Source organism: Athene noctua, chromosome 2, assembly GCF_965140245.1.
Source record: "Athene noctua chromosome 2, bAthNoc1.hap1.1, whole genome shotgun sequence".
Taxonomy (NCBI): Eukaryota; Metazoa; Chordata; class Aves; order Strigiformes; family Strigidae; genus Athene; species Athene noctua.
In genome coordinates, this window is record NC_134038.1 from 42,887,022 (window position 1) to 42,912,230 (window position 25,209).

The window sequence follows — 25,209 nt, forward strand, 5'->3', positions numbered from 1 at the left end:
TGATTTTGTGACACCAGGCAGATTAAAAAGGGCTAAACTGGTGAACAAGTAACAGACCAGAAGTGTTACTAGCTAAGGCTGACCTTTGTCTTATGATTAGCTACTAACTTTCACCCAAGGAGTCTTCCCTGTGCTTAACCCAACAGCCTGACAGCCCTTGGGGGGGGATCTAGGGACGGCTGGCTGCCTTTGACATCTTTTCTGTCTGGTCTTTACTGTTGGTCAAAACCTAATGCTATGAAATAGCTTTTTATTGGCTTGCAGCTGGCTGTACCTCTCACAAGGTGCCCCTTAAACATACCTAAATGACCTGTGTTCTTTGAGCAGCTGTGGCTCTAAAAAGGGGTCTTTTGAGTGTGTTTCTTTGCACCTGCCTTTAACTTAAGAACAAATATAACTTTACCTTTGCCTCTGGGTCTTCTACTACACAGAAATAAAACTGTCTCCCTGCGCACTGAATAGACAGGCTCATCTGTGAAGACTGATCTTTACCAGAAAATCCCGTTGAGGGTGGTGGGCCTGAGGCTCCTGCGCGTCCCTTTTCGGGGGGAAGCAGGGTTCACGCTCCCCTCCCTGTGGTGTGCACTCCCCTCTGGCTTTGTGGAGCCTGCACGTTTAGCGATTTGTTTTCTACTTGGTTTACAACAACACCGCGTGGTGTCGAAGCGGTTACATAACACCCATGAGAACTGTTGACGGCAATACTGAGGTGCCTGCGCGTCCCGGGTCGCCCCCCCTCTCAGTTAGGCAAGACACCCCTCCTCTGACCCCTGAGCTACCGCTCCCGGCGCCGCCTGACTTCGCCGTTCAAACCGCCTCCTCCCCCCGGGCCTTATTAAAAACGATAAATAGATCCTGCGTCACGAGCACGCGCTGCAGGCGCTCCCGCCCCGGCCCGTGTCCCCCCCGGCCCCCCCCGGCGGCGGCGGCGGCTCGCGAGCTGCTGTGCGGAGGCGCCCCCTGCCGGGCGGAGGGAGCCGCTCGTGCTCCTACGGGCCTGTCCATCACTACCGCTCCACCTCTCCGCCCCGCTCCCCTCCCGTTCGGCCAATCAGCGCCCGCCATTCCCCGCCCAAATCCTCCCTCCGCCGCTCGCGCGGGCGCGTTTCGCGGGTTCCCGCGCGCGGCAAGGTAGCGGCGGTTGGTGCCGCGTGAGCGCTCGCCCGGCGGCGCGCGGCTGGCAGCCGTGCCGCGTCCCCGGCCGCTCCCCCGGCGGGCCGAGGGCCGCCCGCCCGGCCGTGCCCGCCCGGCCCCCCTAGGCCGGCCCGTTCCTGCCTGTGCAACGGGGCCCCGAGCCGCCGGTTCATCGAGGCAGGGCGCGGTGGGCTCGGGGCTGAGCGCGGGATGTCCCCGACGCCTAGGGAGCGCTGAGCCTTTCAGGGGTGGGGGTTACAGGCTGTGGTCCCGGTGGGTCAGAGGAATGCCCAGCAGGCCGCTAGTGTGCTTTCATTTGCGTGTTTCTGAGTATAACCCAACTGCCAGCTTTTGCATACTCCCAAGCCTCTTCAGAGGACCTTATTTTCTTCAGAAGTGTTTGTTTATTATATATGAGCTACCCTGATTTCTATTTTTTTCCTTATGTGGTTTTTCCTGTTCTGTGAGAAAATAATGGAATTTTTTTTCCCCCTTCTTAGTTCATTTAGGCAGAACAATGGATAATGAGGGGAAAAACAATGTTTCTGCAGAAGTATCTGATGCACTGGAATCAGTTTCTTTTCTGAATCTAGCAGGTGAACCCTCACCTGTGGAGTCAACAATGTTGCCTAGTGCAGAGGAACAGGAGGTGTGGATTGGTTTTGCAACATGTCTTCTGATTGTGCTTTTTTGGTTGTTTTTTTTTTTTTTTAGTTTTGGGGGGTTTTTTAAGCTTTAAATCTGGCAAATTTTTCTTTGGCAAGAACCTCTGTATTCTGCTGCACCCAAGATGAGTTTGATTCTTCTATTTACCTCTCGTTCTTTACAAATAGCTCATTGCCAGTAGCAAATGCAGATGGTCAATGCTACATGATGTGTTGTGCTAAGCTTTTGAGAAGGAAGGACTTCAGTAATTGGACTTCGAATGTGACTTAATTTGGTATGATTAGTAGAGGGCTGATCATGGGAGGGCTGTGGAGAGCTCAGGTAAATCCATCTCCTGAATGAACAAGTTGCCGAAGCAGCGGGTTTGAAGCTCTGTGAGAAAAGGAATGCTGGGATCCTTCTAAAAATCTCCGAGCTATTATTGTTTGACCTGGCTGGGTGGCAAGCTTTGTATAATGATACAGGATGGAAAAGCCCATCTTAGAAACTGGGAACTATTTCATGGTTGTTACTGTGAGGAAGGTGAGGGGCTTGTGCTTGCTAACAAAGCAGTCTCTTGAGGCTGAATGTGTCAATCTGTTAACTGAACATGCTCCATACAAAATGGAAGTGCAGTAGTGTGGAGGAACTGTTTGAAAATACAGCTTGAATTCAATACAGAGGGAGACCAGAAGGTGGAAGCAGTGCAGTTTATGCCTCTGATGGTGTGCTCTTTTTAAATCAAAATATTGGCTTTGTCATAAAAGAACACTAATGGGGAGACACACACGTACACACATGGAAAGGGGCTACTTAAGGGCATTAGGAGGTATAGAAGCAAATCAAACCTTAGGGTATGAACTTCACAAGGAACGAGAAAGTGCAGCAGTAAGATAAAACAGGAAATACTGCATCAGAGATGTGTGCTGATACGATTTTGGGGTGTTCTGTTTCAGAAGTGGCCCTTATAACTGTTTTTGGTTTTTTTTAATGAATAGGCATATCAACCTTTGAAAGTCTTCTTGAGAGTGAGACCCTTTTCTATATCAGAGATTGAAAACCATGAATCTCAGGTTAGTTGTAGAATTAATTTTTTCTTTTCTCCCAAAGAACACCTAGTACTGTAAGTCAGGACTTCCTTTTATATAAACCATGTACTGATTCCAAACAGAATTACTGGACACCTGATAAGCATCATTTTTTTAATCACAACTTTTATTAATTTGAATGGTACAGACATGCACGCCTGTAGCTCTGCAAAATTCTACTGGGTATGTTATTTAAAAGTTGATGTCACTCTTGACTCTACAGTACTCAAGAAATGAAGGAGCTTCATGGAAGACATGATACATGACTCTAGGTGTAATTCAGGTACCTGACCCTGAGTTTCTTTGGAATGCCTGAATACTCTACTACCTCATCCCGGTGACTTGCTGCTTATCCTGTCAAATTCTTCTATAACCTCTACAGTTTATACTATCAGATTCAGATGCTTTAGTGTTATATGCATGTATATGTGCATATGCAAACATGCAGAAATACTCCTCTCTGCCCCAATCCACTGTGAACACTGATGCAAAGATTTCATTTAACTGCCCCTGGAGGACAGTGTCTCTGCAATGTTTTTCTCATCTTTGCAGGGCCTCACAGGCTCTCTGGTAGACCTTGTTCCTGACCTGTTTGGAGAAGGATTTGGTATTAGTTCTGATTTGCTTCTTGTGATTTGCTTTTTAAAAATGTGTTCTTGCATTTGATCTGCCAGCGTTGGAATCTTTTTTTTTTTTTTCACTTGGATTTTCTTTTCCTCCTCAGCTTTCATCTGCCTTTCCTTAGACAGTTCTTGTTGAGTAGTACACACTACCACAGTGCTTCTAGTTTGGTGTCGTTCAGCAATATGAGCTGGCTGTAAGGGAAACTGTTTTACAAAATCAAATTGTTTTATGACTTATCCCTCTTTGGAATGGGAAATTTCTGACTACCTGGTTAGTGAAAATACTTGTTCTTAAACGCGGGGAGGAAGGCAAAAATTAAGTGCTGAAGTTGTGGTTGTTTTTTTTTTAAAAAGCTCTTGTCTTCACATGTTTCATGATGCAATTGTTGATTTTCCAACATACTATCTGTATAAACTCTTTTGCATGGTATGAAGGCTTTTTCTCAGCCTCCAAAAACTGTGAATGCTTGAAAGATCTTCAGTGCCTTCAAGGTTTTCTGCTCTCTTGTCACCTGAATCTGTGAAGAAGATGCTTGGTAACAAATGGAAAAAAACCCCAAACCTAAACCAACAACAACCAACCAACATAAAACCCCTTCCCATCTCTATAATCAATGAGATGTCAACATAATTTTTAGGTCTTTTTCCTCCCTGCAATGCATAATTTTCAGGAAAGCATCTTTGTTCCAAATATGTAACAAGAAAAGAAAAAAAGTAGAACCCGGGCCCTGTTTCTTACAACTACAAACTATGCTTTAAACAGAGACAATCAACAGGTTAACTGATCTGTTGTTGCTTATAGAGATAATGATATATGCCAGTAAAGCTTAAGAGTTCTGGATTAAATTCTTTACTCTTGATACAACTGCTAGTGATTCTCTGGAGTCACCCACTGGAGAGCAGGAAGTTGTGTTCTTCGGATATAAACAACGTGTACAGTGCCAGAAATGTTCCGACTCCTGCCAACTGACCTGTGGGTTCGCTGGGGGAGACAATGAGAGTCATGTGTTACCAGCTGGATTGCAGCTCTGTAGATCTGACTACTTCAAGGCCTCTACTCACGAGTTTCTATGAGGCTGGTAGCAGCTGTTGGCACATGCTACAGATGTTGGATTCTTCTGTAGCTCTCTAGATTTTAGTACATCTGACCAGCCTTCCTGTTCCTGGAATGTGGGAGGAATGCTTAAAGAGTATATGGGCTTAGAGCCTGGCACAGTGAGCAAGTGATTGGTCTAAATTCAGTACCCAGCTTCTTAGAGCTTCTATACCAGTTGATAAACAGACTTGTTCATTGAGACTCCTAGGAAGAGCAGCACTTCCTATGTATGTGCTACACATAGATTATTACTCTTACCAACTCTGGCCAGCCTCTGAACACAAATGTCAGATTTAGTTACAAACAATACTTGCGGCTGATGCTTCAATACACTGTTATAAGATGTACTGGTAGTTGAGTTTGTATTTTTGGTAGACCTGTCTGATGTAAAATATATTTTCCTGTGATACTGCATTCTACATTTACCTAGTTAGTGAATGCTAGGTAATTGTATTTTGCCTTTTCTTAACTGAGGAATAACAATCAAGTTGACCTTGAAACTAATTCAGATTCCTTCATTGCTGATAACACCATCTATCAATCAAAGGATAATGGTTCAAACTTTTTTTACTTTCTTTATGCTGGTTATGGCTTGTTTCACACTGAAAATGTCGAAGAGCAAACCCATTAAATTTCTATATAGCTTTGTTTTCATAGCTGTATAAAGTACCATGAGCCATAATCACAAAATACCGGGATTTAGAAAGGTTCTTTTTTTAAAAAAAAAAAAAAAGTTGCTGGAAGAAATCCTAGAAAACTTTAAAATCTCTTTAAAAAGCTCCAGACAATTGCCTTAACTTTGTCTACACTCTAGCTTTCATGTAAAGTGGCTATCTCTGTAGTTGTTACACACCTCAAGAGAGATTTTATGTAAATTTTGCAGATGTTCATAGCTGTGGTAAATAGATAAGAACACTAGTTTGTTTGTGGTTTTTTTTTCAGATAGCTTTCTTCCTAAATAATTGTGTGGTATTTTGTTTTACTTCGTCATGTTTTTTAAGGGTTGTGTAACTATTGAAGATCCTCAGACAGTAACTCTTAATGCACCCAAAGAGTCTTCTGCAATGAAAAACAGTGAAAGAGGGGTTGGTCATTCTGTGCACAAGTTCACCTTTTCTCAGGTAGGCAAAGTTTTCCCTAATTTTTATTTATAGTTTTTTTTCCACTGTAATGATAAAAATTGAATTTTTATCATTACATCATGCAATGTGATTTTTCTTATATGAATTACATGTGGTGGTACTATGCCTTAAAAAACCAGATTTCAGCTTATTTACTGTTAGGCTGTCAAGAAAGCTGCGTTATAATGGAAATGGCTATTAGATGAGACAAGGAAGCTTCTTTGGCATCTCTCTTGTTTTCTTTGATTAGATGCCACAGCAGTGTCTTGTAGGCACAAACTAGCTGTGGTTCTGCTGTTCCTGCAGATGCCCTCATCTGAGAAGTGACTTTTGAAAAATAGTAGCCTAACTGCTTAAGCCTTCTATACTGGAAGGAATTTTCTTAAAACTCTATCACCTACTGCAATAACTTCTGTTCTTAAAATATCAAAAGAAAAACAGCTCCAGGCATTGAGTCATTTAGACCATTGTAATGCTGGTTGGTGCAGAGGGAGGAGGGAGTTGTGCATCATCATCAGAGCTCTTGAAAATATCCACTAAACAGTATGTGCTCAGTAGCATTCTAAGCAGTTTATTTTAGAGTAGGAAAATAAAAAAAAAAAAATGCAAGCCTGAGTGCCTCTTAGAATTAAGAATGCATCCTACGAGAACCTAACAGAAAACATTGAATCGGAAGTGGTTCAGGTAAGACAGAAAACTAAGCTGGTATGTTCTACTGAGCTTGCTCTGAAAAACTAGTCGCTATCGGGCAGTTCTTAACACTTTCATATATTAAACTTTTTTGTGCCATTTATAACTTTTTTTCTTTCTCTTCCCCCACCCCCTCTTCGAGGTCTTTGGACCAGAAACTACTCAGAGTGAATTTTTTGAAGGCTCAATGAAAGAGGTATTAAGAACATATGTTAATGGAGTGAATGGACTGGTGTTTACTTATGGGGTTACAAATGCAGGCAAGACATTCACTATCCAAGGTATAAAACATTTGCCAAAAAGCATATATAACAACCAAGTCAAAATCCAATGAGAAGTTTATATGTATGTCTACATTTTATCCTTTGTTATTTTTAAGGGACTTCAAAAGATTTCGGTATTTTACCTCGCTCACTTGATGTGATTTTTAACCACATAAGAGGAAGACATTACCTGAAGATGAACTTTAAACCATACTTGAGCAACAGTGTTAAGAAACTAGAAGATGCGCAAGTTAAGCAAGAAGAAGCCATAAAAACTGCTATTCTTGCATCACTGAAAGAGGTCAGTGACCAAATACTTTCTTGTTAATGAATGAAGCTTCTTAAAAGCTTCCTGTCTAATAGACTATCTTTAATAAAATCTCTGTTTCACTATTAATTCTTTAGATTTATCTAAATCTACAATATGGATACTTGGTGAACCTTGGAATAAGGCAACTGACTGGTTTTGGAGCTCAGGGTAAACTGGAAGAACTTTCTGCAGCAGGCAGCACACAGTTCAAACCAAAACCCATTGCAAGGCCAAAGCCTGGATTTCTAGAGGAGCATTTCTGACACTGGTGACACTAGCCCTTGAAAAGTCTGAGAGCTGACCTATCTAAAACCTGCTTCTCAAGTGAACCTTCTTCTGGGTCAGGTTCCCAGGCTGGATCTCAGGGCAGTTGCTCAAATGCTAGTAGTAGCTCAGGAGAGATGATTGCAACATCTAGCAGGGGCAGTGAAGAAGGCAGAAGAGTCCTTTTTGGTGAAGGACAGGTTTAAGCCAGATTAAAGTTTGTAAATCTGTGATTTCATAAATAAACTTTTCTGATACAGCGAGTGAGATGCCACAAAATGAATTTCCTAAAAGGATTCCAGTCTGCTTTAGAGGATTGTATGTATCTTTAATTCTGGTCTCTGAAGACCTTAGGTAGAATAGAGGAATCTTTACTGTGGCAGCCTCCTGTTTTCATTATCTAGTCATTTCTGTTTCCAGTGTGAGAAACTGGTCTCGCCAGAAAACGGGCACCCTTGTGTGTGTGACTGTTCTATAATTCTAAGCCCAGGTGCAAATTGTCACAAAATGTCTGGTTCTTTTTCCTTTTGATCAGAACACTTTTAACCTGAACTGTGATTCTGTGCATTTAATCCCAAAATGCTGTAGTCTTAGCTGATTATCGTTCAAAGCCACTCTGAATGAATAATGGGAAATACAGAAGTAATGATTGACTAGGTTTTCTTTTTTCTGTGCCTTTTAATACCAATGTTGTTAAAGTACTTCAGTTATCTCTGATAAAATACCCTTCTGTGACTCAAAATCATATGTAAAGTTCCACTCTAAATTCTGTTGCGTAATTTAAACTCTGTATACCAAACTTTGTTTAGTCTGAGTCTGGTTAACTTCTGAGAAACGATCTCAGGTGAAAAATCTAAAGATACTAAAGATTTCATATTTATTTTAACTGCCTTAAAAGTTCACTCAAGCTGTGGGTGTGCATGCTCAGGGGATGGAGGTCTTAAAAAAATTGACATGGTCAGGAGGGGATAGCAGGTAAATATTTTTCAAAACTTTATGGAACCTACAAGCTTGCAAGAAGGAACAAACAGGAGCTCATGGTCTAGAATAGGAGATCAAATATCTTATTTGAAAGATAACTCTATAGTTTACAGATGTTCTTTTCTGTTAAATCACACTCTGACTTTATTAACAGTTTAGTTACTGAATGTTGCAGTAGGTGATCTAGATATTGATGCATTACAGTGAAAGCAAGCAAGACTCCACCATCAGGAAGGAAATGTAAAAATGCATCTAGAAAATAACGCATGACAAGACCTGCCTTTGTGTTACAATCCTTCCATAGTGATACCTCGGCCATCCCCAGTACTGAAGCTGTGCTTCTTGATAGCTTGTGAATGAATAGCATCACTGTTCGGATGCTCACTCAAGCTTGTAATCTGAGAGCAGATATGGTTTGGTGAGCTTGGTTTTGGTTTACGTGGATTTCTGTAGGCCCTTTTCCCAGGCTCAGTTTACGTGTCATGCAGAAAGAGCTTGCTGTTCCTTTCATTCTCTCAGTTTAAACCACTCTGAGTTACTGCAGTGCCCTTGTATTTAATGTTCTACTGTTAATGTTCTCTGTACGGTGCTGCTGCAAAAACTTGCTTGGCATGGTTCACACCCTCTCTTTCCTTCCCTTTACTTGTTCTATTTTCAGGGGATTAAAGACTGTTTTTTACTGGATTAAAAGTTGCTTTACTTGCATTCCTATTCCCACCTGTCCTTGTATTTGCTATAAAGCGTCATCTTCTGTCACTGGCAAACAATGTCAGTTCCTGTTCCCACTTGTTTTTAGGCAGTCATCTTCAAGCTCTTTTCTGTGTTTGGTCTCATGATTTAAAGAACAATGTAGCAACACAGCAAATTCACTCAGTTTTGTTGAAATATCTTTACAAAAACTTATCATGTGCACAAGTACCGTGGGACTGTACATTCCAATATATTTTTGATATGCGTAGATGTGCCATGTGTGTCAGTTCCATACCCTGCTTTAGAATTCTTTGTATTTCACAAACAGAGTGAAGAGGATCAATGTGTTTGGTTATACTTGTAGCTACTCCAGAAACATAAATGTATAGACAGTGCAGTCTTTGCAAAATGGTCACTTATAAATGCAATCATGTCCTATTTATCTTCAAAATGGAAGATCTGAAAGTATGGCTTCATACCTTTCTATTTGTTAAAATTTTGGTTTGGATATACAGAATGAGTAACATAGGCATGAGTAGACAATCCATAATGAACTTGTCACTGCATTCAAATAGCTAGAACATTAAGGTTTACTTCTTTGAATCCATTCCCTTCTATTGTAGAATGACCCTCTATCTGGATTGGGATTTGGGAAATCAGAGTGAATGTCCTAATGAAAATTTATATCGGTGTGTAAAATATGGGAAGGAGGTAGTATGTGGAGATGTTGGAATTTCTATATAGTGGGAGTTGGTACTTCATTATACTAGTTTTCCCAGGGGTACTGTGAAGCCTATGCTTTGACAAGTCTTGGCAGGTTTTTAAATAATTTTGTTGATGTTAAGAAGTTCAGCAAATGTGTGCACTTAAAGAAACTGTGCTGTTACCTATACAGGATTTTGAATGGCCTTTTAATTCAGTCTGAGTTAAACTAACATAGACTGTTGGTTTATCAGATCTTTAAGTTCTTTCTGAAGCTGTCATTTCACTCTGAGGTCTTACAGTAAGTTTGATTCATACTCTCACAGACCTGGCCCAAGCCTGTGGTTTGCAACAAGCAAGCAAATTAGGAATCTCTACTGCTTTTGTCTCTTCGTCGCCCACCACCTTGCCATCTGCCCCTGAAAGAAACTTACTCCTCCAGTTTTTTTGGTTGCCCGAAGCACTGTTCATATTTGTCCAATTGTTCATAAAAGGCATTCTAGGCTGTCATAGTCTGACAGAGAATCCTGTTTCTCCCAGAACCGTAAAGTAAGTCTCCTATGTTAGCAGCAATTGGCCTCCAAAACAGGTTGCTGGGAGTAGCAGAGAACAACAGCTCCTGGGAGGGAAAAGGCGTTTATTGATTTCTAGTTCAGTATTGTTAAAAACATTTCATTTGCAGTCAGAGTAAGGGTGGATTAACACTTAATACTACTTGAATATTTAATTCTTAAATACTGGAATTACTGTCAGTTTTAACTTGTACTATACTCATAGTCTGTTCATGTGGATATAATGTTCTCTTATTTTCTCAAGGAGACAGAAAACATCTCAAATACTATTACGAATGTGTGTGATGTGGAGCCGGATTCTTCCAAGTGTACTTCAAAAAGTCTTCCTTCTCATTCACTAGGTAAAGTGGAAAAATTTTGTGGGGGCAGGAAAAAAAAAACATTTAGGAATATAAGTGGGTGACTATTGGTGGATTAAAAAAATCTCTATACTACACTACAAAGTATATATAGTTTTTAACCAAATTTTAATGGCTCAGCTCCAAAGAAGGAGTAATTTATGTAAAAATATTTTGATAGCTTGCTCTATTTAGTGGAAGATGAAGGCTTAGATCTGCAAAGCTAATGTATAAACTGCTGGTGGCAAAGGGCAGCAATAGCTTAGAACTTGGGCATATTCTGGTTCCAAGCGACTGCTGAGAAGTTTGGATAAACTCCATTATTCATTTCTGTGTATCTGATTGTACAATATAGATACATACAAGCCTCCTCCTTTTAGAAGGCTCTATATACTGTAATCAAAATTTATCAGTGAGTTGTTTGATCATTGAACTCTTCCTCTGTTTTGGGTTAGCAGAGAACTTTGTTCCACTTGACGTGTTTAGAACTAATCTACACCAAAGAACACAAGCATCTGTGTGGATTTCCTTTTGTGAGATTTACAATGAATATGTGTATGACCTATTAAATGTATTATCTACATCAAAAACTCAGAAGCGCAGAGTCTTAAGAATTTGTGAGGATCAAGGAGGAAATTCTTATATTAAAGGTAATAACACTGGTTTATGACCTTGTCAGTTTCACAGAATTTCTTTGAGGATCAGAACTGTATGTAAAAGGTCTCTTTTCACAGACTTAAAGTGGATTAGCATTCAGAGCACTGAAGAAGGCTGCAAAATTCTAAAAGTAGGAAACAAGAACCGAAGCTTTGCATGTACTAGAATGAATGAGCAATCAAGTAGAAGGTTTGTTCCTCTAATTATAAGAATATCTGTCCCTTTTCTTTTAAGGGGAGGGAGGAGGAGAAGGGAGAAAACTTTAAAATATGTTTGCAATAAACCACTCTTCAATAATAGTTTAAGACTTTCCTTGGTTATTCTGGTTTTATTATGAAATTCTTTCTGAAAGACAGCTAGGAGTGGCCCTATGACTTTAATAGTAGCTGGACTTGTCTGGAACCATGAATAGCAACCCAACTGAAAAAGATCAAATCACATTCAGTTTTGAGTGCCATCAGGGCTGTACATCTTGGTAAATGCTAATGGTGCTGAGTGGGAATGGCTGTGTGAGGATGCTGAAGGAAAAGCTGGATAATTCTTTATCACTGGCAGTATAATTGTGGGAAACCTGGAGCCTGTCAGTAGGGGATGTAGGAAGTAATGAGTTGTGCAGTACCTTGCAGTGCTGTTAGGTTATCTAGATGCTTTTAAATTCCTGTGTTCTAGCTGAGCTTCATTGGTATCTTAAGAATTAAGCTCTTACCCAGCTCTCGAAGAGGGATCAGGGAGAATCTGGCTTGATAGAGTGGGAAGAAATAGAGAAGGTGGTATACTTTCTGTTGAAAATGCTTCTTACTTGATTTTAATGTCCTTTTATTAATTTGTCCTTTAAGTGTGGAAGAGTCATGTTGTATATTTAGCTAATATAATCATAGGGTTACTAAGCTTGCTATTTCTCTAAAAATCAAGAGTTAGGCCGTTCTGTAGTAGCTAAAGACAGCTGCCATTAAATTTCATGCTAAGATTCCATTTGAATTTCGCTCAAGCCTAATGAAGTGCAGAAAAGAATTTTGTGCTTTTCTGGTAAAGTTTTGTGCCTAGAATGTTCTCTTCTTTGCTCCAGAGAATATGCTGACTTCAATTTAGCTTGTTTCTAAATTGTGGGGTTTTTTGTTTGTCGTTGTTGGGTTTTTGTGTGTGTGTTGGGTTTTTTGTGGTGTTGTTGTTCTTGGTTTTTGTTTTGTTTTAGAAACTTCGTTCTTAAATTGTGGGTTGGTGCTGAAGAATAAAGCACTGCTTTAAATATATATTAGAGAAGTTTGTCTTCTGTGCTTCCTGACTGACTGGATAAACTGGACACTTCTGATTCTAGGATTTTTCTCTTTGGCTTCAGACAGCATGTCCATAGTGCCTTTGTAGCTTGATATATAAAACAGAATAACTGGATTTTCAAGTGTTACGGATTCAACCTTGTAGAAAACAGTATAATTTCAAAACTGAACAAATAACTGTGTATGTTGAAGCAGACAAAATTACAGGACTGTTGAACCTTAACTTGTTCCCTTTCCCTCACCTATTTATTTCAAAGTTAATTCTTCATATTTACTGAGTTCAGAAACTGACTGAAGTTTGTATACGAAGTGGCTACCTAAGTATTCATCTTCTGATCAGCAGACTTAAGTGAACTGGCTTGTTTTTACTCCAAGATGGCTTGTAGGCCATGTGATATTTTTCCCTTTCCTGTATTGAAAGAAATGGAAAGTCATAAAATATAACTTTTATTGCTGCTTTTTGCTGCTGAATGAACACATTGTGAACATAACTAATATAAATTAGTGAATTAATTCTTATTCTTTCTTCAGCACTGAACTTTCAGTAGCATACATATTTTGTCTTGCTTCAGCAACTGCTTATTTTTCATAATTGTGGTTATTAATAAGGACTTCTTTCCATTTCAGTCACAGTATATTTTCAATCAGGCTACTAAAGCTAACTGATGAGCATCAGCCACGTGTTCTTGGAGTTTCAGAGTAAGTGAATGCTTCACCTGATTACAAGAATGTAATTTTAGAAAAGTTGTTAAGGTGTAAGATTGCTAAGCTGGTGAACTTTCTTGTAATAAACGAATCCTCTGGGAGCTGAGAAGGAAATCGGAACTCTACTGCCAGCATAAAACTGACTGGAAACCCAATAGGGACAGCTGTCAAAGTGTTTCCCTGTTTAATTTATTCTGTTAACAGGTTCTTTTAGCCAGACCTTGAAACTCTTGGTAGTACATAAATTGAGGAAAATATAGGTATGTTGTCTTACATAATGGGGAGGTGGGGACAGAGTAGTACTAGGTAATACCACAGTATATATTGTCAAGAGTATTCAAATGGTTGGCTGATAGAAGCCAGTCTCTGAAGTTGTGGAGTTGCAGCAGTTTGCTGAAGATCCGAGGTGCAAGCTGTGCCACCTTGTGGTGGCATAGCTTGCACCTTGCAGTGTATCTTTCTGCTTTGGGACCAGACTAGAGTTTATGGCAGCACATCTGATGTGCTCCTAGAACACAAATTCCAGTCTGTCATCCAAAAAGAATGCAGGTGACATGCTCTGGGACTGCTCCGTAGTACAATCTACAGTAGGAGGGAATCATCAAGGGATTTGCTTAAAAACTGTTCTACTAATCTAAAATGCTAATGTAAGCACACCCCACAAGAGCAGTGCTAAATCCTTATACCTCTCTGTTCCTTTGTGGTTTAGAGGAAGTAGCCTAATCTTTTGGCTTGAAGCCATTTAGATAGCTGGATTTTTTCCTCATTAATTGTCCATTTATCTTGATATGGAAAAATGAGGACAGCCTGTATCAGATTGTTTTAGTTCAGTCCTAGCTCCTTCTGATTTCTCTTTTGTCTCTGCTGAGCAGAGATGGTAATAAATATATCTCACTATGAGATAACCTTTTAATGTCAGACATTACAGTGATAAATACTCTAAGGAAAGATAACTTGAGGAAATGACTGCATCTGTATTCCTTGCTGTTCTCTGCCTTGGTGTATTCCCCTGGCAAAGCTTGCAGCAGCTGTTAAACGGATGGCAAAGTTTTTGTGTTGCTTACGGAAGAAAAAAGCTCTTCATCTTGTACTGAAAAAGATAAAGATCATAAGATCATAGCCTTTCACACAGTTGAAATATGTGCCTTATTAATATGTATAGTATTAACATGTACTTTTCAGCTGTGTGAAAGGCTATGATCTTACAAAGGTGTTATTTTATGTAAATAAATGTATGTATAAGTGAGTAATAGTTGGATTACATAAATTATCTAACTTCCAGAGCTTAATGTATTTCAATAGCTTTCTTAATATAAAGTAAAAGTGATTAAATTCCTTGATTATCCAGGATAATTGCCTCTGACTGTAACCTATTGTACATTGAGGGACAATTCAGTGACCTGAGTTTAGATGCACCTAATTGCTATAGCCCAACAAAGAGCTCTAAGATGATCTGGGAAGGAGTTCTGGCCTCTTATTCACAATAGTGAACAAATGGTTCTGTGGTCAACAGAGGCAGACTGCGCTGTATTGAAGCATACTACTAACCTGCAGTCCTCCCAGTTCTGGAACTGGTGCAGGTGACTGTCAAAGTGATTCCATAGTATAGCCACACTATGCAAACCTGTTGCAGAAATTTCTCTTGTCTAGAAGTACTTACCTTAGGACTGTAATAAAATTTAGATTCCTAAACTGAATTCTTTGTGTAAGGATGCCTACAAAGAGGAACGCTACAAGCAGACTTCTTTAAATGTGCTGAATAGACTATCTTAGAAGCAGCAATCTTGCTCAAGTATCTTTATATAGAATGGGAAGATAGATAGGTTAGTGTGATTATCCTGAATACCTTAGGTAGTGCCTCCTGAACAAAATGTCAATATTAGAGTACAATTTATTCTGTGATCTAGGTAGGCTGAAATGAGTCACTCATTTACACTTTAGACACATGAGGAAATAAAAAGATATGCAGTTCTATTTTCATACTGTTTAGAAACAAGTTTATATGTGTGTTCTAGATCATTCTTTCTTGCAGGTTGTCTTTCTGTGACTTGGCTGGATCAGAGAGGTGTAATAAAACACAAGCCTTTGGAGATAGACTAAAAGAAGCAGGAAATATTAATAATTCTCTTCATATCCTTGGAAAATGCATTGCAGCACTGAAGCAAAATCAAAATCCGAAGTAAGTGACAAGTTGAAACCCTAAGCATCCCTTTATGTTTCTGTAAGGCGTTCACATGGTCAGAGGAAAATGGAAATCTACAAAATCTTGTAAACCTTCTTTATTACAGATGTCACTGGAATATCTGAAATGAACATTCTTTCTCTGGAACTGTTTGTGAAGAATAAAAAAGGGCAATTAGCAGAAAATTACCAAGCTTTTTATAGTGTGTGTGTATGAGCAATACACTTTGTGTACAGAGCTCCTGTTTTGTCCTCTCCCCTTCCACCTCCAAATTACACAGGTGGATTCATCAGACATCTGACAGATGTCCTGTACTTAGCTCTCGGCTTGTTCCAGTGTCTGCTTTGTAACACTGGGGAACTGTGATGCAAACACTATACTACTTTTATTTTTAAATACATCAGGTTTTTTGAGAACTTATGAGATCCGGGAAAGACCTTGCTCTTTGATGTGAAATGGCTTAGGCTTAAATATGAGTATCATACTGGATCTCTTTCCTGAAAGAAAGAAACAGGATTAAGCTAAGTTATAATATCACAAAATTTTACAATATTTTTTCACAATTTTTTTTATTCTTTTCTCCATAAGGATGAAACCAAGCTATATTCCATTCAGAGAGAGCAAATTGACTCGTCTATTTCAGCCTTTCTTTTGTGGAAAAGGCAAAGCATGTATGATTGTAAACATTAATCAGCATGCTTCCACATATCATGAAACACTGCATGTAATGAAATTTTCAGCTATAGCCAAACAGGTAAGAGTTCATCTACTTTCTTGGATATTCTGCATTTTCTGTTATTATGGATCTATGAAATGATCGTGTTGTATGGACTTGAGTGTGATTCAGATGTGATGCATCATTCTTCTGCATGTGGTTTCCCTCTAAAAGTCTTCTAGTAGTCTTGCCCATCCTCAGACCTATTTGTGGTAAGAAGTTAAGACAGTTGCAGTTTTCTGGCTTGTTCAGTTCCACACCACCAACATTCTGTGTAAAAAGCAGTCAGAGAATTTTCAAATATGACTGGTTATACCATATATCTGAGCAAATGTAAGATTTTGAGTCAAGCTTTTGATGAATTGTTTTACCTGTGTGCAGTTAAGCATCTGTTGTGCAAGATGACAATTGTTCAAAACTTCCTGTGGTGATAGTAAAAGTAGCCGCCTCTTATTTTGTAGTCTAAATGAGATCTTTTGTGCCTGCATTGCTCCTGTTTGACTAAGTGCCAGTAATTAATAACAAAAAACAAGGGAAGACTTTTTATTGGTAAATTAATGCTTGAAGGTAGTGTGCTTCTCTCTTTTGAAGGCAAAAACCCTTCTGCTAAATCTACATGCTGTCATGCTTTTTCTGCTAGCTCTGCTTGTCAGCCTCCCATTAAATTCAGGACTTGGGGTTGATGTTTGGTCTCAAATTCATTCAGCTTTCCTGGAAGCTGCTTCTTGTAGGGAGTGGGATGGTGGGCTATGCTGTGTTTTATGGCAGGAGTACAGTCCTTTTCTAGTCTGGAACCATGGATTAGTTCTGACATGTTCCAAGTCTGTAATGGCATGTCTAATGTGATCTCAGAAAGAGTTTTCTAATTCTCTTCAGCTGTAACTTTCATGATGAGTGTGCACTGAGGAGACAAGCTTCTCTGATATGTTGTCCTATGACAGACATACTTAAAATCTTTATGCAACTAGCATAAATTGTTGAATGCTGGTCACAGTATTTCAGGAAGGAGCAAATGTTTTAGGGTTTTGCTTCTTTTCATTAACTTCCCAGGAAACTACACTAAAACCTTGTATTTTAGGGGGAGAGAAAACACCTTTCTAGACAAGCATACTAAGTTTGTTAGTAGATAATCTTTCCCATTTTTACTTTGTTACAGTACTGAAGTCTTATATTTGTATTGATAAATGGTTTTGTCTGCTAAAAGACATGTAAAATTTTGTTAATGTTCTTGTAATCGTTAAATAGAGTGTATATACAATGATGTATTCATACTACTTCTCCCTAGTATTCTGATATCTGCAATATTGACAGCATTGATAAATCAGTGCATTCAACTCTGGATTTTCTAGGTAACCCAGACAATCCCAACCAAAAGTTTCGGTTGTTTTTCACCCAAGCTAGTTGGAGGCGATGACAAACCTATCATGCACTTTGATGCTAACACATCTGTAGGTGACTTTCCTGACAGTTCTGAAACCTCCATAGAAGAGGAAGTGGACATCACCATTCTGAGTCATGAGGTAGATACACGTCTACTCAAAATTATACCAAGAAAGCCATTGCTATTAGTTCTAATATTGGAATCTTTTACCATAAGAGATGTGCTGGAAGCTGTATCAAATGAGAACTGTAAGCTGTTGCTCAGTGTCAGGCAGACCTAGACTTAGAGTGGCCTAATTCTGGGAGAACAAGTGTAGTTGTGGAAGGCTGCATGCAGCTTTCCAGTTAGATCAAGTGCTAAATTTGGAATTGAACTGATTGCTCGACGAGAAGAGTAAAGAAGCAGTATGTGTTTAAAACAGCATTATTTAGTCGTTAGTATTCTTTTAGAAACAGCAGGAACAACTTAAGATGCAACATTTTGAAAACAAAGCTATACAATCTAATAGCAATAAACTGTAAAAATCAGATAGATTTTATGCTAAATGGTTGTACAAATTAATATTTAAATGCCAAAACTGTAGTAAACCTTTTGATAGCAGAAACTTATCAGGATGGAGAAGTTTGTCTTTGCAGTAGAAATTAATGTCTGAAAATATTTAGCCTTCGGTGCAGCCCCCTCTGAAAATATAGACTTGTAGGAACTTCCTCTGTGGATGTCTGTATGAATATTTCATTTGACATAGATGTGGTTTTTTTCTAGCTTGTTTTCTGAACTGAAATGTGTTAAATTTAGGATCTCTTGAAAACTACAGAAAACCTAAAGGAGAAGCTAGTTGCAGAAAGGCAAAGTAAGCTCCTTCTGGAGGTGAAGATACGTAGAGAGATGGCAGAAGCAATGTTCCGACAGCTGTTGGAAACAGAGGAAGCTTGGAGGCAAGTCATATTATAGCGCTATTCAAGACTGAAAGGATTCCACACACATAAATGCATACATTTATACATATACACATATGTATGCATATACATATTTATGTGTATGCAAGACATACTCATGTTATTTAGAGAAGTTAGGGCTGGATAATTTTAAAGCTTCTGATGAAAAGGGAAGAAGAAACACTAAAATAAATTTGTACAGATAAGCCTCTTGCTGTGTATAATGAAAAGGTAATGCTGCTTTCTGATGAACTTTTCTCTGTTTAATTTGTAATTACTGGAGATTGTCCTGACTCGTTATTAGTATTTAGCAGATGTGTAAGGTTGTTACAGGTACTTCACTGAGGCTTGCGATTGTTCCAAAACTTGCACTTGGTCATGCTAATATGCATGCATGTGTGTAAGGTAGTTTGAATTATATCTCTTTGAGCTCTCCTGAATTCTTGCTCTGGATGATTTATGAACCATTATTAGCTTACTATCTTATAAATTACTGTGCCTGCCTGCACTGATGTTACTAATTTGGGATTTTTTTTCAAATGTTTGCAGATTACTTAAACTGAATTCACTTCCTCTTAACTCTTCTCTTCTTAAAACAGCAGTAAACTGATTTGAATTGCTAACAGAGACTAACCCCAAGTTAAGTTGCCAGCAGAACCCTCTGTGTTTTAACATGTGCACTGACTTGAAAACTGTTTGGGTGCCTTTGGCTAAAACACATGAAATGGCAGTGATGCTTTTTCTCTGAGGTGATGTTCTCTGTCACTGCTGGGGACACTTTTTTTTAAATTGACAGGAGTAATGTATAATGTATTGAAATAATATGGCAAAATAAATTTGGCATTTATCTTTAATGGACACCCCCCCCCCCCAAAAAAAAAAAACAAAACAACAAACAAACCATACAAAAAACCCCAAACCAATGTAAAAGAAACCCCATGGAAATATGCTTCAAATATTAGGTCTAATTGGGTGTAATCATATCTATCACTGCATGTTAGTGGATTTTTTTAAAAAACTTTTGTTTGACAGATCTTAAGTATGTTCTTCTATAGCACTATTCTTGGTGTAGGCCAAGTAGAAGTTATGCCTAGGTGCAAGTCTGTAGAATCATTGAGAATAAAAAGGGAAAAGGGAGAAAAGTACTACTTGGTCTCTTAACATCACTATTTATGATTAATAAATTTGATATTGCCAGTTGAACACATGTAGTTAAATTGTAATAGCTGGAATGCTAATAGATAAAACTAACATGTTCTCTTCAGCAACCGCTTGGAAGATATGAAAGACTATTATGAAGAAAAACTGGAGAGCAAGTTTGAAATGTATAAAGAGGCCATCAAGAAACATGCATATGTGTGTGCAATGGAACATATTGAAGACCATTATGTTCCCATAGAAGAATTTCTAGCTGAACAAGAGAAAGTTGAGGTATGACTTAACTGCTGCTAAAAAAATGTGTGCTAGCCTCTTAACTGTAAATTTTGCTTTTCCTTAACAGAATCATTCAGGAATCCTAAACGTGACACTGAACAGGCAAAATAAATTTGACTAGCTGTTCTGGTGCCCAGTACTAACCATAAGGATAGAGATGTCTTCTGTCTTATACTACCTGTAGTGTGTACCTAAACTTCCTGATCTTTGAGGGCAGTTCGGTTTCATCCAAGTCATCTTTATCTCTGTAGTGCATGACTGGAACACCTAGAGGATTATTGTATACAGCAATCTGACTTTGTGGAGATCTTGAGACTGTAGAGCGTAGAGTAAAAGGCTAGTCTGAAAGGGCGGTGGGGAATTTAGTACAGGGTAGCTATTTTAATTATAATGGATTTCTTCTCTGAAGGTCTAAAGGGAGAATTGTGGGATAAGAAACTGCGATGAGAGATCAGACTTTTATGAAGGAGAGAACTTAAACTCCTGATTGTACTTATACCTAGAACTGTTCAGAGTTGGCATCAGTAAGTTGCTATTCCTTTTGCAGCTGAGCCACATTAGCCATGTGCTACCAGTCACCAGTGCTACGAGTCTTTAATCTAGCCTTTGCATAAATGGCTAAGTGTATCCAGGCAGCAGATGAGACCTGTGGGTCTCAGTCTTTTCAGAAGGTCTGTAGTGGAAGAATAGAATAACTGGTATACACCAGAGGTGCTTCCTACTGCGCTCTCCTGTTCAGGAACTTATAAGATCTCTTACTTCACTGGTAGGCAGGTTCCTTTCAAGACATGAGGGAAGTGGGTTTCTGTTGTAGACTGTGATATATAAACATTTCTGCTCTTATAGCTCTCCACTGAGGTGCTGATAAGCAACATTGTATAGTGTAATGGCCCCTATTTTTCCACCTCCTTCCCATTTGTCTTTTTCCCCATTTAGACTCTGGTTTTTATGTTCACTTTAAGCCCTAGCTGTACACCATGTTGAGGTAGGGGAAAGCTGTCTGTATTTATAGCTGCCTCTTACACTGGCCACAAGGCTGCATAAGTGAAGAATCAAAGAACAAGATGGTCTTGGTAGCAAGTCAGATAAGAAACAAAATCCTGAAGATGTAAAACTCTTAACTGACAAAGGAGAGCACAACATGAAATCTGAGTGGGCAGTTTCAGAGAACCAGAATTAGATGAATAACTTTTCTTGATGGTGACACTTGTTTGATTTCTCACTCTGAAATATCACCCGATATACAAGCTGACAGGTACTGAAAAGGAGATTGAGATTAAAATTTAATTCTATGAAATATGTTCTTTCTTATTTAGCAAGTTATTTGGTAACAGCGTTCAACACAGATGCACTGAAGTTTCCTTTCTGCCATATGGTTACTTTTAATACAGTTTGGAAATTTTGAGACTGGAAGAGTTGACTCCTGGAAGGTCTCATGATCTGAGTGTTATTCCTTACTGTGATTTCTCAACCATAACCATCACAATTTCCACCTGTGAGATTATTTTAAAACTGCATATGTGTGTGTATAATTGAAGGATGTGAAGTACTGCGTCAGATTAAGCAGAAATTCAAATACATTCTACCATGTGCCCTTCTCTTTTCAGGATAGAGAGAGTAAAATACTGCAATTGGAAAAGCAACTTGATGAACAGTCAGGGAGGATGTTGGCTCTGGGAAGTCTGAATTCAGATATATTGACTACTGAAAATAACATGGAACTAGGTAGGAATCTAATCTGGATATTCAAAGTTCAATTTACTTTTGGTATTGTGTGTAAACAATCAAACTTTTTCTTTTGCCTATAGATCTTATGAACAAGACAATGAAGAGAGCCAATGAAGGATTACAGAAACAGTGCAAAGAGAAAGAAGAGGTAGCTTTTGCTTAGTATCTAACAAAACTGGGGATAACAGTCCTAAACTGGCATGGTTCAATGCTTAAAGATCTTCACTATAAACAAAAGCATGAAGATTCCTGCAAATGGGGTCAAGTTTACAAAAAAGCCCTTGCCCAACTGTGGATGACACTTGCCAGATATTGGCTGTGTTCTGGCTTCAGTTTGTAAAGGCATCTACTTTGTAACAAGTCACACGGTGAACATGATGTGAGTTGGAAGCAGGGAAGTATTGGGACTGGTTTTAAGTGTTGCTGCCATGGCCTCAGTGCTTTCCTTCCTGAAATGCTGCCTGTTCATGCTCAGGGGAACAATTACAGAATCTGGTAACAGTTTAGATCTAGAGCCAAAAGAGTGCATTAAACCATTCCTTTCTGTAAGTACTGAACTCCACTGTCCTCTTAAGGAAAGGGTAGTGTCTCTGTTCTTCCAACAAACAAGACCCCTGTGTTCTGAATAGCAGATAGAGGTGGCAATCATGAGCTTGTGTTATGAAAAACTAATATTAATTATTTTTAGGTATGTGTTTTTAGTTTATACCTTGAATGAACTTCTTGAAAGGCTACTGTTACTTTCCTATGTTTAAAAAGAATGGGGAGGAGGGAAGAAACAGCCTTGTTCCTTTCACTAATAACAAATAGAAGCAGGGGCTAGAGAAATAGTTCCAGCTGATTCTAATAAACCATGTAAATGGAAATTGAACTTAAATCCCTTTCTATTGAGAAAGCCTACTCCAAAAAAAACCTTTTTCCTTACCGAGTTTAATGTCTCGTGTTATGGCTCTGGCATTTGTTTTCCACTCCTGTCCTTGAAAGCTCTACATAATTTTCCATTTCCTTTGTAAATTACAAATTTTGATGAAAGTTTGGCTTTTATGCTTGATATGGGAATACAGTATTTATTGTTTTGTGTGGCTAGAAAGTGTTAGAGTGATGGGATTGCTGCCTGGCAATAACTGAAGTGAGAGCAGTTTAAATAATTTGGTTCCATCAGTGCCTTTCTGCTGCTTTGCCTCACATATCTGTACATGTGTGATGAGTAATTCACTACTCTTTATCTTCCTATTCAGCCACTAAACATGGGCAAAAGGTGATTTTTTTTTTTTTTTTTTTTCGCAATCTGGATATTTTCACTCCAACTTTGTAGAAGCCAATTAATCATATAACACTAATTTTTCTAGTTCAGAGTTCCTTTTCTGTCTCAGGACTTAATCCATCAATATTCCCATAAGAAAAGAGAGGTCTTCTGTGGTAGCTGTGTTCCAGTTCACTACATGAATAGTGTTAAGGAGACCAGAGTGTTCTTTTCATTACTCTTACTGAAAAGGAGCATATTGTTCCAGGAGCAGCTTAGTCTGTGGTGCTGTTCTTTGACAGGTCTGTGTAAACCTATAGTAGCTTCAGCACAACAGCCCTTGAATGCTCCAGCTGTATTTTATAACCAGAAAAGATGGGCTGGGACATAGGAGGCTGAGAAGCAGACTTCATCTTCATTGCTTTGATCTTGCAGTTTGCACTGTTCAGTATTAATTGGAAATGCCTACAGTGTCTGTATGAGTTCCAGTCATAAACTAAATGAATGTAAAGTGTGTCATCTTGAACTTCACTGTGTACGGCTTTTATTTTCAGCTTATAAAATCTCTGAAGTTTAAAATACAGAAATTAAATGAGACCCTGCTAGAAGCTAATGAAGGCTACAAAAAAATGGCAGAAGAGAACAGTCAACTGAAGCGCACAATCATGCTCAAGGTTTGTCAATAATTTAAACGCAACTTTAATATGGCTTGTATCCATAGTTGTACTGGATGTTTCTGCATCTTTGCATATGTAAAACCACCATTCAGTCTTACTAATTTCTTCTGATGTTATCTTTTATCTCCCTAACTTCCTGAATTAAGAACTCGGAGCCCTTGTGTTTCACTCCTTGACTTTGTATCTTGTAAGAGAAGACTAATTTTTAAACTGAAGTGATAGACTCAGTCAATAGGGTAACTGTGCTGACAAGTGTTGCTGATCTAAAGATGCCACGAGTTATTGTTGAGCAAAGAAAATACTACTCGAAACTCTAGTCATGAAGTCTTTTGCTGAGACCAAGCAAGGTGCCAGTGTACAAGTGTTAGTGCAACAAGACCTAAGGATCTGTTAAGGCTTTAAAGCTATACTGACAGGCTTGCAGAGGTGGCCAAGCTGGATAAGAGATATGGGCAGGTTACTTAATACTGAAACAGAAGAAATCTTTCCTTCAGAACCAGGCACTTCATAAAGTTGGCAGCATCTGACCTCAGATAGCAACTAGATTCCTAAATAAAAAAATGAAGGTTTTGAAATCTTGACACTTTGCATCTGTCTCATTTGTAATTTGTAAATGAAGCAAGGCAGGTATGACTGCTTAGTGATATTTTCCTTTGAACATTAAATTACCTTCTGCATGCTTTTTAGTCTTAAGCCTGAGACTGAAAATTGTTCATCTTGAACTTTGTTTCTTTGGTTCTAAGACATAGGAAGGTGCCTTTTTGTTAACCACAAGGATTAGGGAGCATCTTTAGGACTCTATTCTGCCCACTCAAAGCATTTATTCAGTCCTGGTTAGCAGATTTATGACTATGATAAGAGTTTTGATTTTGCTTTCAGTAACTGCAGGTTAAGACAGGAAAGCCTTCTTTATTTGGTTCATAGAACAGCAGCAATCATTTGCATATTGTGGCCAAGCATTTTAGCATCAGCTTTTTAGCTAACTTGGTCTCTGATAGCCCCATAGTTTGCTCTTTTCTAAGTTACATAAAAGTAATTCAGAAGAAATTGGTATTGAATAGCCATTTGGCATAGTAATAACAGGGTGTTTACTGTCATAATAAAATATTCTGAAACAGAAAATTAGCTACACAAAAAGACCTTGGAATGTTCATGTACCTAACACAGCCTTATCCTCATAGGATCAAGAAATGAATAGTCTTCAGAACTGGGCTAAACGTGTTCTGGAGCTTGAGGAAACAGTGTCTTCCCTGCAAAAAGAACTCGATGAACGGAAAAAGCCTTTCTCTCTAGAGGAGCCAAAACAACAAAAACCCGGGAGAGGTTTGTTGGCCAACCTGAAATCAACAGTAGCAGCCACTGCTAGTACACCTCTTGGTAAAGGTTGGGGAAAGTATGAAGATGCCTCATCCTCTTCAAGAAAACAAATACTGTTGGCTTATAAAGCAAAAGAATAATATTTGATTATTCAAGGAGTGCAATTACTGGACTTCTTTATCAATCTTAAACTCTTAGTAGCTTTTTCTTGCTCTTAGATGCCATTTTCACTGTCATGTTAACTGACAAGAATGTTTAATATGGAACTTCTTAAATTGAATCAGAGTTGAATTTAGAGCTATATAAGTTTAGATCTAAACTTGTGGTTTTATTGTTGATACCGGGATGTGATTTAAGATATATATAATTTTAATTCTTTAGTAACTGCCATCATGGTTTTCTATACTGATAAACATGTGATTCATGCAAATTGGGATGTTCCTC

The 25,209-nt window shown here is 38.7% G+C and overlaps 1 protein-coding gene across 1 annotated transcript; it reads left to right on the forward strand.

Annotated features, from left to right (window-relative positions):
• Window positions 1–1,651: 1,651 nt before the first annotated feature.
• LOC141956866 (kinesin-like protein KIF20A) lies at window positions 1,652–24,961 on the forward strand. Its single transcript, XM_074897718.1, has 18 exons — window positions 1,652–1,783; window positions 2,778–2,852; window positions 5,588–5,707; window positions 6,540–6,678; window positions 6,777–6,961; window positions 10,424–10,520; window positions 10,973–11,167; window positions 11,252–11,363; window positions 13,076–13,147; window positions 15,186–15,332; window positions 15,924–16,089; window positions 17,400–17,570; window positions 18,227–18,366; window positions 19,632–19,797; window positions 21,408–21,525; window positions 21,609–21,676; window positions 23,326–23,445; window positions 24,630–24,961. The coding sequence occupies exons 1-18, from the start codon at window positions 1,652–1,654 to the stop codon at window positions 24,903–24,905; spliced, it is 2,499 nt and encodes an 832-aa protein (XP_074753819.1). The 3' UTR covers window positions 24,906–24,961.
• The last annotated feature ends 248 nt before the right edge of the window (window positions 24,962–25,209 follow it).

Coding starts and splice junctions, on each gene's coding strand:
- LOC141956866 (XM_074897718.1), top strand. CDS start 1,652: ATGGATAATGAGGGGAAAAACAATGTTTCTGCAGAAGTATCTGATGCA. Junction 15,333..15,923: donor AAGCAAAATCAAAATCCGAA/GTAAGTGACAAG, acceptor TTTCTCCATAAG/GATGAAACCAAGCTATATTC. Junction 21,526..21,608: donor TGAAAATAACATGGAACTAG/GTAGGAATCTAA, acceptor TTTTGCCTATAG/ATCTTATGAACAAGACAATG.